We start from the raw sequence: 17944 nt of genomic DNA, 5'->3' as shown, positions 1-17944 counted from the left end.
ACATCCAAAGCCTCCTGCTCCACCGACTGAGCCAACTCTGCCTCATTCCTCAGCCTTATAGACTGTCATAACAGATGGAACCCAAACTTATGGACAAAATGAACTCAGCAAACATTGTGGAAGGATGGGCCATAGACTAAGTGGATGATATCTGTGAGACCTGGAAGAAAAAAAAAAAAAAAAGATGGGGTGGTGATTCCTTAAGATGTATTTGGAAAAGTGACCATAACACAATGGTATGGAATAAGGGTTGGAAAGTGTTCTGCTTTCAACCAGGATGGAGTTAATTTTCATTGGAGTATTTCATACCATGGGATGTCATGCCCAGGTGGGCGGTCTTGTGCTTGGGCTCTCGCTCTCTCACACGCATGCTGTCTGCTCGTTGGGCCATGTTGTTGCTGTGAGGGGCAGTTGCTGTGCTTGGCAAGCCACTACTGCATTTTACCCATTTTCTTTTTGAACTCGCTATTATTACTGTTGTTCTCTTGTTCTATTTAGTAAATTCTTTCCTTTTTTTTCAACCTACGAGTTCTCTTCTTTTGTCCCCCCCTGTCTTACCAGAGGGGGAAGGGGGAGGTGAACTGCTGACCATGTGGCATCTGGCTGCCGGCTGAGTTCAAACCTCGATATTAGTGAAGCCATGTTGGCCGTCACTAAATCATGTCCTTATTTTCCATGTGCCCTAGCATAGTTTCCATGAACATCTGTTCCATGATCTTTCTGGGCACAGAGGTGAGACTGACTGGCCTGTATTTCCCTATGCATTCCAGTGAGTAGGGCTTTAGTAAGCTGCCAATACTTCATATAGGATGATTAGTTCAAAAGCATTGTCAGGTGAGGTTTACTTAATAGTGTGTAGGAGATAAAAATGACATGGTGGGCTTCAGCCTTGGTTAATCATTTTCAGGTGTGTTTGTTACTCAAGAGGACAGCCTGGCTATACAGCCACTACAGCCTTTAGTTTCCCAGTCGAACTAGCAAATGTTTCCTTTTACCTTGGGCCTCTGAAAGCCTCTGCATCAAGTTGCTCAAGCACAGTGCCAAGCCATGCTGCCCACCTCGGCCATGCCACTCATCTGTAAGGGTGTCCTGCTTCCTTATAATCCACAGGGCAAAGTTAATCTGTTGCTGTTTTCCACAACTGGAATTTTCCCTTGGGTTCATTTGAAGTTATATGAATTGTTCTGTTATGTTGCTCTATCTAGTTCCTAAATTTATTTCTGAAAATTCTGTCCTGGAACCAGACACTTTTAGGATTTACTAGTATTGCAGAGAGTGGAAAGACTATTTCACAGATCTTGAAGAGTGTGCTTTCCTCTGTAGTCTTGGTATACTGTTTACCTTTTTAGCAGTGGTTTAAGAGTTACTTGTGGTCTGATAATCCCTGATGCTTCTCTGAAGATGAGCCACCTACTTGTTCTGTGTCTCAAACTCATGTAGCTTTAAGAAGTTAGAGTTGCCCCTGCCTTTTATACACGTTTACTTTTGTGAACACATCTCTGTTTTTTTAAGATAATTTTGAATTCCAGTTCTGCCTTCCAACATACTTGCACGTTCAGTGAACTCTCAGTGTTTTGGCTAGTGCAGAAAGTACAGTGCCCTTCCTTCACTGCAAAATCTCTTGAATGAGACAATGTTTGTTGAATGAAATGCAGGTATGACTGTTGGACCATCTATCCACCTGTGTGGTGCTAACAGTAGTGCTGGACAGCATTCCTGAGCAGTCTGGCTGTTCAGGAATGTCTTTTGGTCCCAGTTGGCTTCTACCCTCCTGTGGTAAGTTCTTGCTGCTGCAGATAGATGTACTAACCCTGGGTAGGTATCCATAGTGTCACCATTGTCACACTGCATTTGACTCTGTAGACTTATCCTCAGATAGAGCCTTCTCTGTTACACTGATCATGTGCACAGGTTTATGAAGCTAATATAGTCCCTTCTGCCCATGTACTACCCCCACTCATTCATACTGTTTCTGCTCTTAATGCAATTTATCTTTTCCCCCTCTAGTCCTTATAACTATATTTTTTTCATCAGAGATTTGAGGTTTTGTTTTGCCTTTTTTTTTTAATTTCAAGGTTCATATTAAAGAGTTAAATATTTTAGAGGAAATTTTAAGTAACAGTATTTATAACTCAATTTAAATTGAGTTATAGTAAGGCAAATCAACAGCAATAAGGACTGTTTAGCTTGTGTTACTTGCTAATTGCAATAAAAATATGTACACATAATCTCCAGCTGTTTTATGAATGCACTGACTTCTTTGTTGAGGAAGAATTGTGTGGGTTCATAACACTAGAATTAACTAATTATGTCATTAAATAAATACAGTTGTTCACAGTATTTGATAAGCTACAGAGTTCCAACTCAGACGAAAAACAGACCTTCAGGCCAGCTGTTGTATCACCAGTGTAAATGAGTGAACCTCATTTAATGGGTCATGCAAGCAGGAACAAACTGGGCAAGTGGAGAGGGAGCTGTAGAGGCCACTTCCAGCTCAGTACTATGACTCAGCAGGGGTTGTGGCAAATAGTTGCATCCCTGGTGGAGACACATTTTTTGAATTCTAGTTCAGCTAAAACTTGGCTGAGCTGTGATCCAGGAGCCTCTACCTACCATGGAAACAAGATACTGTTGGTCTAGTGATTTCGCAGCTGGTTTACTAATTTGGGAAGCCCTAGTTCTGAAGCATACATGCTTTCAAGGAGATTGAAATTGGAAAAGAAATTCCTGTGAGTAATGCCTGGTGAATTACCCCTTTTCTTTTCTGCATTTCCTGAGTTCTAAAAATAACATTTTATGTGTGGTTAGCCCCTAGTGATTTTGATATCTGGACTGTCTCAACCATGTGCCATATTTAATGCTTCTTTGTGAAATGGACACGGTGAGGTTAAAAGAATAGTGTCTTTTGAAAATGCTTTGGATACTGCCTAGGTGATGACTGAGCTTTGGCAGGGGCTGCCCAATCAAGAAATCTGCTTCAGTGCCTTATTTAAGAGCAGTATAATGGAGTGAGGAATTAGGATTTAATGCAAGGGAAACGTGCAATGTGGGTGGGTCATGCAGATAGATTTTGGTAGGGAGATGAAAAAGGTTTCTGCAGTCACAAACACTAAAATTGCAGTGGTGGTATTTGACTGTTAGCAGGCAGGAAAGATGTTAAATCTGATCTAAATCAGTGCTCACTTTTTACCCAAATGAAAATGACTACTTATGAAAGGTTAGAGGATTTATGGGAGCGTCAAAACATATGGCAGATGGGCTGGATTAGGACTCATGAGTATAGTAATCTAAATCCTTTCTGCCAAGCGTTACAGAGGATCTCTTCCTGCTGCTGGGCTACACTAAATGTACCCAGTCAGAGGAGCACAGGCTGTCAAGAGGCTCAAAGGAAGAGTTGCTAGTGAAAGTGCTTGTCTGAGTAGAGTTCATTTTGAAAACATTTTCTTTGCAGGCAAAAGCCTACTGGGGAACTGATTATATTATTTAATTTTAATAAATTGCTGTAACCAGGTTGTTCAGGTTTTTGGGGGTTTTTGTGTGGTTTTATTTGGGGTGTGTGTGTTGGCTTATTGTTGGGGTTTTTTGTTGTTTTTTTCCCTTTGTTTTTCTATACAAAGCCTGGAAGAAAGTAAAGCCAAAATGTGACTTAAACCTTTCTAATTATCTCTAGCTATATTACTTGTCCTGGTTCAGCTAGGATAGGGGTAAGTTTCTCCCAAGCAAGGGGAAGGGATCTCCAGTCAGGTTATTCATACCATGCTGACATCAGGTCCGGCAGCGTGGGGAGCTTTCCTTTGTGGCTTTTGTCACGGGAAGCACACGCGGCGGGCTGGTTGTGTTCACTGCGGTATTTCTCTGTATATCTTTTGTCTTGTTCACTGTTATTACTGTTTATTGTTGTTAATATTGCTATTGTTGTTGTTCAGATTGTTTATTACACTGCTGTATTAAATTTCTCCTTATTTTAACCTGGGGTTTGTGCCCTACGCACTCTAAGGGTGGGGGAGGGACAACAGCAACATGATCTCTGGTCCTGGCCAGGCTTAAACTATCACATAGTACAGAGGGATAAAAGCTGTGGAAAAGTCACGAATGCTGAGAGAAGAACAAAGGAAAATTAGCTTGTCATTCCCCTTTTGAGCCAGTGCTGTGTGTGATTTTATTTTTTTTTTTTTTTTTAAAAAAAGGAAAGAACAAAAGACATCCTACTTTAAATTTTTGTGACAGAATTTTAAGTGTTATGGACAGTTTTGTCTTGGTTTTAGACTAAGTTCAGAGGATCTCCTCTGAAATCTGAAAATTCACAATGGCATTTCAGGGTTACACAGGTTATTGGTAGCTGTAGTTAACATGTAGTTAATTTCAAAAAGATGTAAAGCTACTGGCTTTTGAGAAGATTCATGTCCAGAATAGTTTCTGAGAAGGATGCAAACCATTTGTGTCTGAGTCAGCAAGATGATATTCACACTCCACTCCTGTACTTGGTTAATTAAACTAAAGAATCCACCAGAGATCCTTCTCTAGTTAGCTAGTATTTTACAGCACGATAAATTGATATCCTGGTATGGAAAACCACCCACTTAAGTATCTCAGAGCTCCAGAAGTGAATGCTTAGATACTTCATTTGACACTGCAGTAAAATGTTGGGTTTAAAAAAAAAATAAAAAAAAATAAAGCATCCAGCACAATAGCTTGTGTTCTTTATAGAACCAAGGAGTGTGAGGATCCGGACCTTACAGATCTTAAATTTAAGCTTAAAAGGGAGACTGCATATAGTTACTCTAGCAGTGAGGACAGATTTTCTCTGATGTACAGAGTGTTTGCATTTTTAGGGCTAGGAGCAAGAGGTGAGATTTTAATAGTTACTGTTTTATGATGTATGAAGAAGATCTGAAAGTTTTTAGCAGGTTTCTCTATTATCCATGAGGAGTGGCATATCTGCTCTAGCGTGGTATTGTCAAAGAACTTTGTAATGTGAACTTTCTCAGCATTTAATTGAAAAGTGCAGCGGTTAGATCTTTAGAAAAGGGAGATTTGCTTCCAGTTGTTAGATAAGTATTAAAAATATAACAAAGCAGTCTAAGCAATCCATGAGAACTCACTTCTCGTCTGTTAATCAAATTTCACTTGCTCAGTATTTGGGATGTCTTAATCTTTTGAGTGGTATATAGCCTTCCAGCCAATATCTGCTCTGAATTTCTAAATAAAACAAGCAAAACCCCCCATCTTCTACTTCCTAGCCTCTTTCTGTCTAAGCAGTGTCCTCTTAGAAGACAGTAGAAGGGTGTATAAAAAGAGCAAAAAAGGTCACATTTCACATTTGAGAGTTGTTTTTATGCATGTTTAAAGGAAATGATTTTGAAAATAACTGAGCCCAGAGGAGTGGGCAGAAAAATTTTCATGTAGCAAAATATGATGTGAGTGAAAGAACATGTTGAACCAGGAACAAAAGATTTTACTATGAGGTCATACAAGCAAATCCATAAAATCTGAATAATCTTTTTATTCCAAATATAATTTAGTTGGAAGTTTCAGTAATTACCAGTTTACACAGCTTTATAACATTAAAAGCATTTAAACAATCCTGGCAGGCAGGGATGAAACAGTATCTGAGATGAGTTGTGAAGTATTAGCAAGCTCACAAATAAAAGTAGGTTGTTGCAGTAGGCTTTCCAGGGAATATATTAATCATAAAGTGTAGATGTGGGTTTTGATTATTACCAAAAATAATTTTTGATTTTACAGGATATGGAAATAATCAAAAGCTAATAAACTGGAATTAATATAGCAAATGAAATCTGTGAACTCAGGCTCTGCTTCATGTAAGAAGAAGTGCAAGCATTTTTTAGGTTCTTCTGATACGATATGAAAATACTCTCATTATAAATTTGTTCCCTATTAATGCCTCCATTAAATTCTTCCCTATTGCCTCAAAATGGAATGAATTAATCTAGCTGCCATTAAATATTTTAAACTTCGCAAGGAGAAACTCTATAGAAATGTGAAAAGGAATAAATTTCTTCATGAGATAAGCAGGTAAGTTATGGCTAGACCATGTCTTGTTACTGGAACATCAGTAACCTGGTGGTAGAAATCTATTAATAATTGACCTAAAAGGGAGCAGCACAATCATTGGTATTTCATGATATCAAGGGAAGTCCCCCCACCAAGGAGAAAAATGAGCTGTTTCAAAGAAATAAGATAAAACATTCCACTGTGAGGTCCTGCTTCTGAATAACTGAGGAATCACTGAATAACCATCTCAGGCATGTGTAGTGAGAGACAGAAAAAAAAGACCTAATGAAAAATGATTGACAAATAATTCCTTGTAATAATGGGGGAAATATTATCAAAGTGCTTACACTGTGTCTGGAGCCATTTGGCAAATAGTTTTTCTTCTCTTACAAAACGCATCAGAGAGATTGAAAGTGAAAAATACACATATTTTAGCTTTTAGTGATTCTACTGCAAAAAGAGAGTAATCCAACCCAGCTTTCATTTAGGGTGCCTGTGTAATTGAGAGCAGAATTTAAGCTTATCAGTCCTACGAATAGGTGAGAAAATCTTGCTTCCTGATTCTCATTTAGGCAGGGGGGGGGGGGGGGGGGGGGGGGGGGGGGGGCACCCAACAAGCAGCTCCAGCTGGGAAATGTTGAGTTATTCCATAAATAAGTGGAGGTTCTTCAAGTTGCTAGCATGATGACATGGGTAGGGGGAGGCAGCTGCATGCTTCACATAATATTTAGATGGTTATGAAGATGTGAAAGGTTTAAAATATGGTGTGTTTGAATTACCATGTTGTTCGGTTGTAAGATACAGAATGAAGTGGGGCTTTCAACAGTAGGCAGATCTGAAGGCTCCCAATGATCACTGTAGTTAATAGGAGCTGGAAGACCTAAACATGGAATCTGTGTCTGTTTTGCTCTCTTGCCTTCTTGGAAAGTTTATTTCGTTGTCAGGTGAAATACCTTAGGATAGGGACTTTGATTAGGGAAAATGGAACTGGAAAATTCTTAAAATCTAGTTAAGGCAAACGTGTTTTGGTCACAGCCAGGAGCAAAGAAAGGATTTGGGAGGTTATGTAAGAACCACTGTAAGATTTCATAAATTCCTCTTAAAGTAAATAGGTTTCAAAGAGTTACACAACTAAATCTTAAGCAAGGACTGTCAGCCTCCACCTCTCTAAAAGCTTGACTCTGATGCAGGCTTGATATGGCTTAAATGAAGAGCATGTTCTTTAGTCTACGGTCAACAGCATACCCCAGCATTTTGTGATCCAAATGTCAGAGACCAAAGATAGTTGTATCAGATATTTCTTGGTTCCTTTTGTTTGTAATTTATAGAATTAAACAGCTGGTGTTGATTTATGCTGACGATGATTTTTTTTTTTTTTTTTTTAGAGAAAGAATTTGACCCTCTTCTTCAGCATTGGTTTACTGACCTCCTGGGGGACTACACTGCTGGGTGTCCGCTTATACTGGATGGGCAACAAACCCCCAAGTTTTTCCAATTCTGACAATCCAGCAGCTGACTCAGACAGTTTGCTCACACGTACGCTGACCTTCTTTTACCTGCCAACCAAGAACATCTGGCTGTTGCTGTGCCCAGATACCCTCAGCTTTGACTGGTCTATGGATGCCGTGCCTCTTCTGAAAGCAGTCAGCGACTGGAGGAATCTACACACTGTGGCCTTCTATGCTGGACTCCTCCTCCTTGCCTGCTTTAGCTTGAAGGGCTCCAGCAATGAGAGAGAATGCAATGGGAAAACTGTAATGAATGGCAAGCAGAACACTAATGGGCATAGCTACCACTCGGAGATGGAGTACAAGACACTGGAGGTGAAGTCAACCTTTGTATCAAAAGAAGAGAATGGTATAAAAAAGCATGAAATGCAGAAATTGCAGCTTCCTTCAACTGAGAACATTGTCATTCTGTCTTTGTCTTTGTTAATAGTGCCCTTTGTTCCTGCCACAAACCTATTTTTCTATGTTGGCTTTGTAATAGCAGAGCGTGTGCTGTATGTTCCTAGTATGGGCTTCTGCCTGCTGGTTACAGTAGGTGTCAGGGCCCTTTATGTCAAAGCCCAGAAGCGCTTTCTGAAGAACTTGGTTCTTTGTTCCACTGCTGCATTAATTGTTTTCTATGGACTCAAGACGGTTGTCAGGAATGGGGACTGGCAGAATGAGGAGATGCTGTATAGGTCAGGGATAAAAGTAAACCCTGCTAAAGGTAATTTTTGCTCTTTATGCTGAATGCTTTATTTATTCCTATCTGTCTTTGCCTTTGAATTGTCTGATTTTATCAGCTTTATCTAGAGAAGATACTTTAGGAAGTGTCCTTTTAAATTGCAGTAGAATGTACATTAGTAAAAAAGAGGAGAAGCAGAAATGTGTTTTGATTAGGTATTACAGGTTTGGCATTAACATGGAGAAAATGAGACCCTAAGGTAAGGATACTTTCTTCTTCATTGATCTTAGTTCTGTATTTTGGAATTAAAAATGCATTATTAGTATTACAGACCCCACCCTGGTAATTTTCCATTTGAAGTCTGGTATATGTCATGCTAATGAAGGTTTTTCATATGTTCACTTTATGTTCTGTTCTCTATGACTAGAAAATAGCTGAAATAGAAAAGGACAGCATCAGGGAGCTGCTGTTTTTTTATTTCATCTGATGCAAATAACGTCAATACTACATAATAAAAATGAGGAAATGAGGTCATATTATTCAGCCTAGGAAATTACTGTAGTTCCTTCTGCATACAAGTACTGTAAAGAGTTATTGTCAAGTACTTATACCTTCCTGTTAATGTATAAATGTCAGATATTCGTAACATTGCCCAGCTGCTGCTCTCAAAGGTTGTATCTATGCTGTAATGAAACGTGAATACAGCTAGTATACGCACATCCAAACAGGCAGTAAACTGGCTAGTTTAGGGATCAGTAACAATGTTTAGCTGTGGGTCTGTGGTTTCAGCAGATCCAGCTGGGATCCTGAACTCTGTGGTGCCTGGCTGTACTGCTCTTGGCACATGAGCAAGTTTATATGAGAATGGTCAAAATACCACCTGTGAGTGCAGTGTAGGCATCAAGTAAGCCTTCGTTATTCACAATTCGTCAGAAGTGAGAAAGGATCACTTGATTGCTTTGCCTGTCTGTGAAAGAAAAATTTGACAGCACTTGAACATACTGCACTTGAGTTTTTCTAGTTCTCTACTCAGAAGCCCATTATATGATGCAAAGTCACCTGCTGACAGAGATGTGCTTTTTGGTTAGACAGTTTTATCATGCCATAGTCTAAAAGCTGTGATAGAGGCAAATGCAGGTGTTACTGTGAGCTGATAGAGAGCAAAAAAGTAGATTTGGCAGATAAGATGCCTTGCAAAGCAGCATTATAGTAGCTTGTCAATTGCCAGTCTGCTTTTGTAACTCTTCTTCATATAATTTGTTGCCTTAGGTAAAATTATTGTTGCAGTCAGTGACTTTCTGTTAACTGAACAAGCACATCCCATTTCATTTACTTTTTTTAAAACTAGTGCAGGAGGGCAAGAAATGAAGTAACTGAATAGTGAGAGAGCACACCAGAATGATTATATGATGGTGTGAGATTTACCAGTTTAGTGGCAATGTAAAGCTTGGATTAAAACGTTGACATTCCTTGGAAAGAAAAGAGTGTGTTTGCACTTGCTTAAGTAGTTAATGTCTGTTCCATTTTTGTCCTTGGTGGAGATCCCCAGATATCCCAGACTGTATTAATTGCTCTCTGCTTGCTTTGAGCCAGTTTGTGACTAAAAAAAAAAAAAATAAATATTTTTTTAAAAAAATTATAGTTTTTGTCCAATAGTAAGATTGGTTGCAGTGTTGTCTGGAAATTAGACTACTGGGTGTTATGTTCCCAGGACACAAGGCAAGCTATTTTCATCATACACTTCTCCGTATGAACAGATTTATTTATATATGATTGTCTGTTTTCTTGCTTTATAAGCTGACGTTACATTTCTTGTAAGATATGCAAAAGCAAAGCCAGCCTGTCAGTGTGGTGATAAAGACATGACTGAGCTGACTGTAAATCTCCTTAAACTATCCTGTTAAAAGTACCTCTGAATATTTACTAGCCCACACACATTGTAACAAGGCTGGGTATCGGAGGCTCCCAGCTAAAGTGACCTGTCACCCAACTCTATTCATTATTGTGAATACTTCCTAGATTATCCCTGGCTTTGACTATGCTAATTTTATTTTCTGTTTCTCATACAATCAGGCAAGCCTGACTGGACTAGACTGGCTGCCAATCCTGCCAAAGCATTAGGAGATCAACAATTCAAACTACTCTTCAGTAATTAAATGAGGTTGACGTAGGAAAAACAATTTATTTTGTTTGACTCTTTTTTTTTGTTTTGTTTTGTTTTATGAATGCTAGTGATAAATAGGCTATTCAGACCAACGAGACAATGGACTGCTCAGTCAAACGGTAGAGAAGTGTTTTTCTTCCTCTTAGGCTGCTAAGAAGAGTCTGCCACTCTTCATTTCTGTTTTTGTCAACTCACAGCCATTTCTCCTCATGAGTATTTTCTTACTTCTGATCATTTTTGAGTGGTGGGTTCATTTTCTCTGATTGTTCTGCTTTTCCTCTCTTCTGCAAAGAGCTTCTGAACAAGAGCTTCTGTCCTAGGCTAAAAAAGCAAAGAGAGATCCCTTCAAAAGCTCCCCGTGTGGGAACCACTAAAGAAGTAGAAATCTGTGAAGACTGGCTTTGCGAAAGCAAGGAACTGAGTGTTTTGTTCCAGATCCATCTGTATTCTGGCCCAGCAGGATGAAAGCCGCTCTGTGGCTGGATCCTCTGCGACAACATTGAACTGATGTGCTGTACTAATAAGGTCATTTGAGAGGCAAGATATTAGAACAGGTGCATTTGTGTACTAATGTGGCTGAATTGCTTCAGAAATTGAGCGATTGTTTATACTCAGGTCCTCTGTGTTGCAGTACGTGTAAGAATGATCTCCTCTGCTGCTGTGGGACTTTAAGGCAAACTTGATCAGCGCCTTCTCTGTCTTTAATCCTCAGTGAAGAAATGGGCGATAAGCACCTCGCCAGCACTTTCTTCTGACCCCCTCACAAGCACTTTGCAGGCAGTGCCGGTAGAGAAGTAGTGTTCTGCCTCAGGTGAGAAAGCCCCTACCCCTTGCAAGCAGCCCACAGCCTTGCTGCAATTTACATTTCTCCAGGCTGTTCTTGTCAATCACTGACAATGTGGAAAAAATACTCAAAAGCACGGTGCATGGCTCATCTCTCAAAAAACCAAAAATACAGCATGGGAGAGCCAAGTGAGTAGAAGGGAGTGATACTGCCTGCAAGCAACCGTGCACGTGCTGTCTTTTCTGGCTGCCTTGCTGTGTGGCAGGCAGCTGCCACCCCCTTGGGGGGCGGAGGCGTAATGAGGACTTTGGATGCCTTAGCATCATCTGTTACTGGGCTTGTTCATCTGCAGTTTTGGTTATGACTAGTATTTCAAATATGTTTAAAGTGATCTGAGCATTGCCTCTTATAGTTTGTCAGCACTTGAGGGAAAAATAGACAGGATTGATTAACATAGTTTATGGATCCTGAAGTGGCTGTATACGTGTTTCAACTTTTGGGAGGGAAAAGCAAAAAGTGTTTCTCTGTGCTGCCTTCAACTTAATGAGCAGCCCAGCTGATATAAAACATCTCACATTATTTGAGTGTTCTTTTACAGTGAAGGAAGCCTCCCAAAATGTAAAAACAAACAAAAAAGTTAAAATTGGGTGGTAGCTGTCACATTTTTTCAATTAGACTGAGAATCATTCTGTAGTGATGATTACTTCATGTTTAATATAAAATTATAATGATACACTAATTGTTCTCATTATGCCTTGTTATCTCTAGTTTCCTCTGTAGTACCAAAAGTAGGCTTCAAAAAACATAATCTCTTTCCTCCAGGCCATTTTGTACCTTGCAGTCCACATCATAATGAACTTTGATGTTCAGATCTATTTGTTGTACTGTTATAGACACTGATTAAAGAAGTGGAAAATAACAGAGAGGGTTAGACTGTTAGACTGCTGCAGCGGTATTAGTTGCTTGGTCATATTTATTGATGAAATTTTAGTCTCCTGGTGTTTGCTGGGATGTTTGTATGTAAGCTTTGAAGACCCTGCCTGGAAATAGTTGACCTGCTACACCAAGTGGGTGCTTAACTTTAACCATTCATTCAAGTCTTGCTGAATTTATATATGTGGCTACTGGTTTTGCAATGGAATGTACAGCAAGAAACAGATATTAGGCTGTTTCCAAAAACAGTATTACCAGATTATTGTGGCGCTATACCCAGTCTGATAAGGCCTGTCTTGCACATGATGCTGACTTAAGTTGACCTTACAGTTTTTGGCTTCAGAACCAGTTCTGAATGTTGCTCAGATGTTTCTCCTTATTTCATCATGTATTAGTGTTAATGAAATGTCATACATGACCATCTTGGGCAGGTCATGGAACCTGAATATGTGCTTCAGTCCTTTCTAATATCAGTTCTGTAGGAAAAAATAATTCCTTATTACCTATTACACAAAGACAAAGTTCGGGTGAGAGGGTTGAGTTTCTTGGTTGAAATAGACTCTACTATTGAGTCAAATTGCTTAGATGTTCCTGGTAGGTGATTGACACAAAGACTAAAATAAATAAATATTCATTTCTTGCAAAATCATTCAGATCACCTGTGTCTTAATATAGTCCTACTTTGAGTTAAAAATCCTGTTCTTAACAACTTGCTTCCTATATCACCCTGTTGTTCTCAGTGGGCAGCAGTAAGACCAAGACATGGTGTTGACAGAGAAGAATATAGAAGATGTTCCATACGAATATGAAAAGCAACTTTCCTTCTATCTTTCCACTTCCTACTCTCAGTTCTTATGAATCATTCAATTTTGCTTAATGTTTTCAGAAGTTACTCTTAATACTGAAATATTCTTCTGGACCACATTGTTCCGTTTTCATTTTCTGCCTTTTTTTTTTTTTTTTTTTTTTTTTTTTTTTCTCTTTACAACAGGGTTGTGAGGTCTTCCTGCTTCATTCTGCTATATTTGTGCCTGCAGAAGATTTAAAGAACTTCCTTTGCTTTTTTGACATCTTTGGCATAGCATTCAGCCTTGATCAGTTTTACTTCTTGGAACTTCATGGATAATCCCCTCCCTTTTTTTATTATTATTTTTTATTTTCCCTCCCCATATCATCAGTTTAGCATAGGATTGGTAAGGACTGCTTCTTTATGCATGTGTGAATGTCAAGATAAGAATATGAAGTTTGGATTGTGAAGTGTCTTAGTTGAACAACAGTGTACGGTGTAGCTGTATGCTCGTATGAGCAGTCATAAAAAAAGTATCAGTTACATTTTTGTTTTATTTATAGTTTTAATGTAATTTTATGTATTTACTGTTTAGTTTGCAAATACCATCTGCTAAATAAAATTAAAGGAATCCTTAAAGCTGAATTTAGAATTTAGGTTATATAGTCTCATCTATGCAGAATAGCACTTGCCTTTTGATCTGAAGTGTCAAAAATATACTCTTTGTTTTTAATATTTTTAGAACACCAAATTCATTTTATCTATGTTGAATAGTTTGAAGTGTTAATTTCTTATTTATTTTACCATTACTAATGCAGCAAGCAAATGTATTTAGTATATGTACTTTTAAGTGTTAGCATAGGAGAAAATAATCGTTTGTTCCACTTACATAAATTTATTATTGTTAAAAAGGCACCCAAATTTGTTCTCAACAAAGAGTTGCTCCTCTGATTAAAAAAAAATAAAAAAATCCATGCCTGTCATTGTAGAAATTGTATGCTCTAGTTCTGTTCACTTGAGTAGAAGTAAACACTAGAAGCTGTTTCCATCTGATTTGACAGCTTGCTGCTCTTATCCTTATCTACTCTTAGAAAATGATTTCTTGCTAACAGTAGCAGTCAGTAAGAGATCCCTTCTTAAGCAGACAATGAAAATGCCAACTAATAGTGCGGTGAGGAAAAGCAGTTACAATACCTTGTGTAAAGGAGGTAAAGAAGCCATATTGCCCTCAAACAAAAAGGATGCAATAAACCAGTATTGTCCATGATTATTAATATTTTTGTACCACTAGTGATGACTGGAGATAAAAGTTGAAGAAACATTGTAAGGTATGGCATTCTTCAAATATGGTTATTAATTAAGAACTTACATTATGCATACAAGAAGCTGGGTTCTCTTATATTACTTTTAGAACATTGTTTCTGATAGCTATTGCTCTCGCACACATATTGTTGCTCACCATGCTTTTTCTATGCCTCCTAAATAGAGTAGTGTGTATTTTAACAAACACCACACTGAGCATTTAAAAATACCTTGAGAATTTGGGATTGTATTTCAGTGTTTTGGTGCACATGTTCTTTTTATATGCAACTTGGTAGTAAAATTCCAACTCGTCTTTGGGCCAATAGCCCAAAATATCACTCTGCACAGTAATTATGTCTTGCTCCTTTGGTTTATTTAACTTCAATAATAATAAAATTACTCTAAAAGTGGTAAAGGTCTTACTCGAATAACATTGCAGTGAATGGAAGATGCTGGTTTTGAAAAACAAGGTTTAAGAGAGAAAGTAATTTCAGTTCTGAGATTACCATAAACCAGAAGACTTTAAAAGTCTCAAACCTGATAATTATGCATAAAAGTTTTGCATGTTATCACTGTTAAGAAATACCAGGGATATAAGCATAGCATCTGGAATTAGGTATTCATGATTTTGTTTTAATTTTGCTAACGAGCTCTTCTTTAGCCTTTGACACTTTAATCTCAATTTTTCCCTCTGGAATGGAATTTATAGTACCTATTCCCATTAGATGGTGGATCATTTTTAAAATATTTTGATGATTCATTATTGTATTAAATCTATTAGATGTAATTTATGACAGTATATCACCCCTACAAAGCTAGCTGCTAAGTAAATATCAGGATACAGTCATTATAGTGATTCTTGGCATACTATATAATCAACTTTTTTAGAAGTATTTGTTAGAGAAACATAACATCAAGTAATCATCAATTTTCCCAACAGCTTCACCAGAATTTTCTGGTATTTAATCTTTTGACTAAATGTTGCATGGATATTTTCTTTGAATATTCTTGCTTTCAGTGTTAGTCAGAAGCTCAAGTTTGGATTTTTTTTTTAAGAAGTAATTGGTGTAAAGGTAGTATACCTTGTGTCAGTGCTGTAAAATGTTTCCGACCATCAGTAATAACCCTTATAACAGCTACTGTATGGGGAAATGCACCCGATAATGAAAGTCGTATATAAGTAAAAGATTCAAAGTTTATAATTAAATATTAAAAAAATATAATTAGGAATATATAAATTTATATGGCTATATAAATCTGTTATTCCCATATATAAATTATGTAGGATATGCCATGATAAATTTGATGTCTTTTTTAATTTAAACAATGGCAGAATTTGAAGGATAAAGGTACAGGATGCTTCAGAGTTCTTGAAATAAATAGGAAATACTTTTTCTATCTGCCACTCATAATAGTTTTAAAAGAGAAGACTCAACGGGTAAGTGAACTGCATAGAATTGCTTGAAAAATAAATAAAAAGACTACTCTGAAAATAGTGTAGTGCCTTCTAAATGGGTGGTACTGCTGCCCTGAATGATTAGAAAGTCTAGAAGGAATGGCCATTAGTAAGTTGTTTGGGCAACAGCCATAGCTATCTAGAGCATCTGAGCATCCCACAGGCAGCCTAGCATCTGCAAAACAGTCTGGTTATGCTAAATATTTTGGAGAGCTGAAATAAAGTGGTTTACACTTCAGTTCAAGGTCTGAATTTATTCTCCAGTGACAGTGCGCTCTCAGTTCCTCAGTAGTACTGTAATTTCCTCTCAAACCCATCACTGTGGGATATGTGCTTCACCTGCAGCAAGATACCAGAAAGCCCAATATTCTTCCTTTATATATTTAGAGGACTGGAAACAAGGATACTATTTTTTTTTCCTTGAATGTAGTCCAACAGCATCTCTAATCTGTGAATCCTAAATAGCAGTGGGATAGGAAGAGAATCTGTTATTAACTACTAGCTAGACTTTCTCCCTCTTTGCATATACTAAGAATTTAAAGAAATAAACAATTTTGAGACATGAACTGTATTCTGTTTTGAGACGTGGACTCATCAGACTGTTATTTCTTCTCCGCCTTCCCTGAGGTGCTCTGCAAATCATTCAACAATCTCATCTGTGCTAAAAACTACAGTGCAAAAAAAAACCCCACCCCGGTCAGGGAGGGATTAGTTTTGGCAAGTTTGTTGTTTGTTTTTTTTTTTTTAAGTATATCAAGTGAAATGGGTTAAGTTTCCTATTTTCTTTGCCAGAAAATTATAGATTTTATTGTCCAGTGTGATTAAAAGTCAAGACGTAGACCATATTTGTGTGTCGTATGGAACTAGCCTGTTTTTTTTCCAAGGGAGAGCTGAACATGTTTGTTTAAATATATTAGAGAGTCATCCAATTGTTTCATTACTTTAGCTTGTTTTCAAAGTATGTCAGCTATGAAAAAATTTTCTTTACACAGTGATTTTCACCATAGATTACATGTCTTAATTTTCCTGTCTTCAGTGGATTTCATACCAGTACACACTGAGGTTTCATTACATAAATCTGATAAACTAACCTTTAATGTGGACAGGACAGTAATTTACACACATGCCTCAGTACCTCTTCTGTCAGTGTAAAATCCCAGTGTACATAGATAAATACAAGTATTTTATTAGTATTTCCAATACCCTTCCTTTGTAACAGGGAGTGTATTAACAGTTAAGTTTGGACTGTTATCATTGCCAGCCCTCACACATGCAAAAATTAGATGATGGCTGATGCAGTTATAGTATGCACAGAAGGCTTGCTTATAGTTTTGTTTTAAATTACAGAAAAGATCACAAAATAGAGGGACTGAGTGCTCAATGTCATTTCCTTCTCTGCTTGGAACTCTAGCACAGTGAACGTTTCTGTCAGTTCATAAAACAGAGAAGATATTTGGAGTATGGACTATAAAAGATGCTAGTTAATAATTGTAGTGTCTTTAATTTGTTTCACTACTGGCAAAAACTGAAGGAGGTCATTTTATGACCCACCTTCCTCCCTGCCACCTATATTTCCTTAACAGTATAGATATGTTTTGGCTGGCAAACCTTCATAGGCTCTGTCTTGCCTTAGTAAGTGATGTAAAGCAAACCAAACAAAACCATACAACTTGAAGTGTCATGAAAAGCCTGCTTACTGGATACGCATTAATTTGCCTTTTCCAAGTCTGACACTGGAAAGTCTGACTTTGACTTTTGAGCACTCTGACCATTCCTTTGGTCTGACAAACGACAGTGCTGATTCCCCGCCTGCCTCACCCTGCTGTGGCTCCTCTGGCACATTTCCAGGACACTATCCTCTCTGTTCCTCTTTCCTGAAAAGGAGCCAACATGATCCAACTACTTTTAGCTTCGAGTAACAGGGCTGTCATTTCAGTCAGTTAAGTGCACCCTTACATTTCTTCAGGAGACTGGCTTACAGTTCACCTCTTGGGACATAAGTGATAATTTTGAAATGTATCATAGATTATTTTTTTTAGAACCATGCCTGCTGTTTAAAAAGTTATGTAATTTGACAGATTTAGTACATGGTCACCTCCTTGCCTCAGTTTGGTGCTGTGAAATGTTTCTCAGGGTTAATCCTGAGGTGTCTGGCGTGCTGAGAGTTCTCTTCTTCCACTCGTATTTTTCTACTCCTTTGGCCTCTCTCTTTCTTGAATGATTTAAGTCCATCACCTTCACAAAATACAATTCCTTATCTTATGAGAGTTTTGGGTCAGCACTGTCCACTGCTTTGTTCTTGGCCCTTATGAAGTGTCATGATATGGAACT

The 17944-nt window shown here is 38.0% G+C and overlaps 1 protein-coding gene across 1 annotated transcript in view; it reads left to right on the top strand.

Moving 5' to 3' along the window:
• TMTC2 (transmembrane and tetratricopeptide repeat containing 2) overlaps positions 1 to 17944 on the top strand; it is a 177376-nt gene that overhangs the window by 48327 nt on the left and 111105 nt on the right. Inside the window, exon 3 of the mRNA XM_026868297.1 lies at positions 7403 to 8229. Coding sequence (XP_026724098.1) covers positions 7482 to 8229 — 748 coding nt within the window. The 5' untranslated portion in view covers positions 7403 to 7481. The remainder of the gene's footprint in view (positions 1 to 7402; positions 8230 to 17944) is intronic.

Source organism: Athene cunicularia, assembly GCF_003259725.1.
Source record: "Athene cunicularia isolate RWA chromosome 1 unlocalized genomic scaffold, athCun1 chr1_part2, whole genome shotgun sequence".
NCBI lineage: Eukaryota > Metazoa > Chordata > Aves > Strigiformes > Strigidae > Athene > Athene cunicularia.
This window is presented reverse-complemented; position numbering and strand designations above follow the sequence as displayed.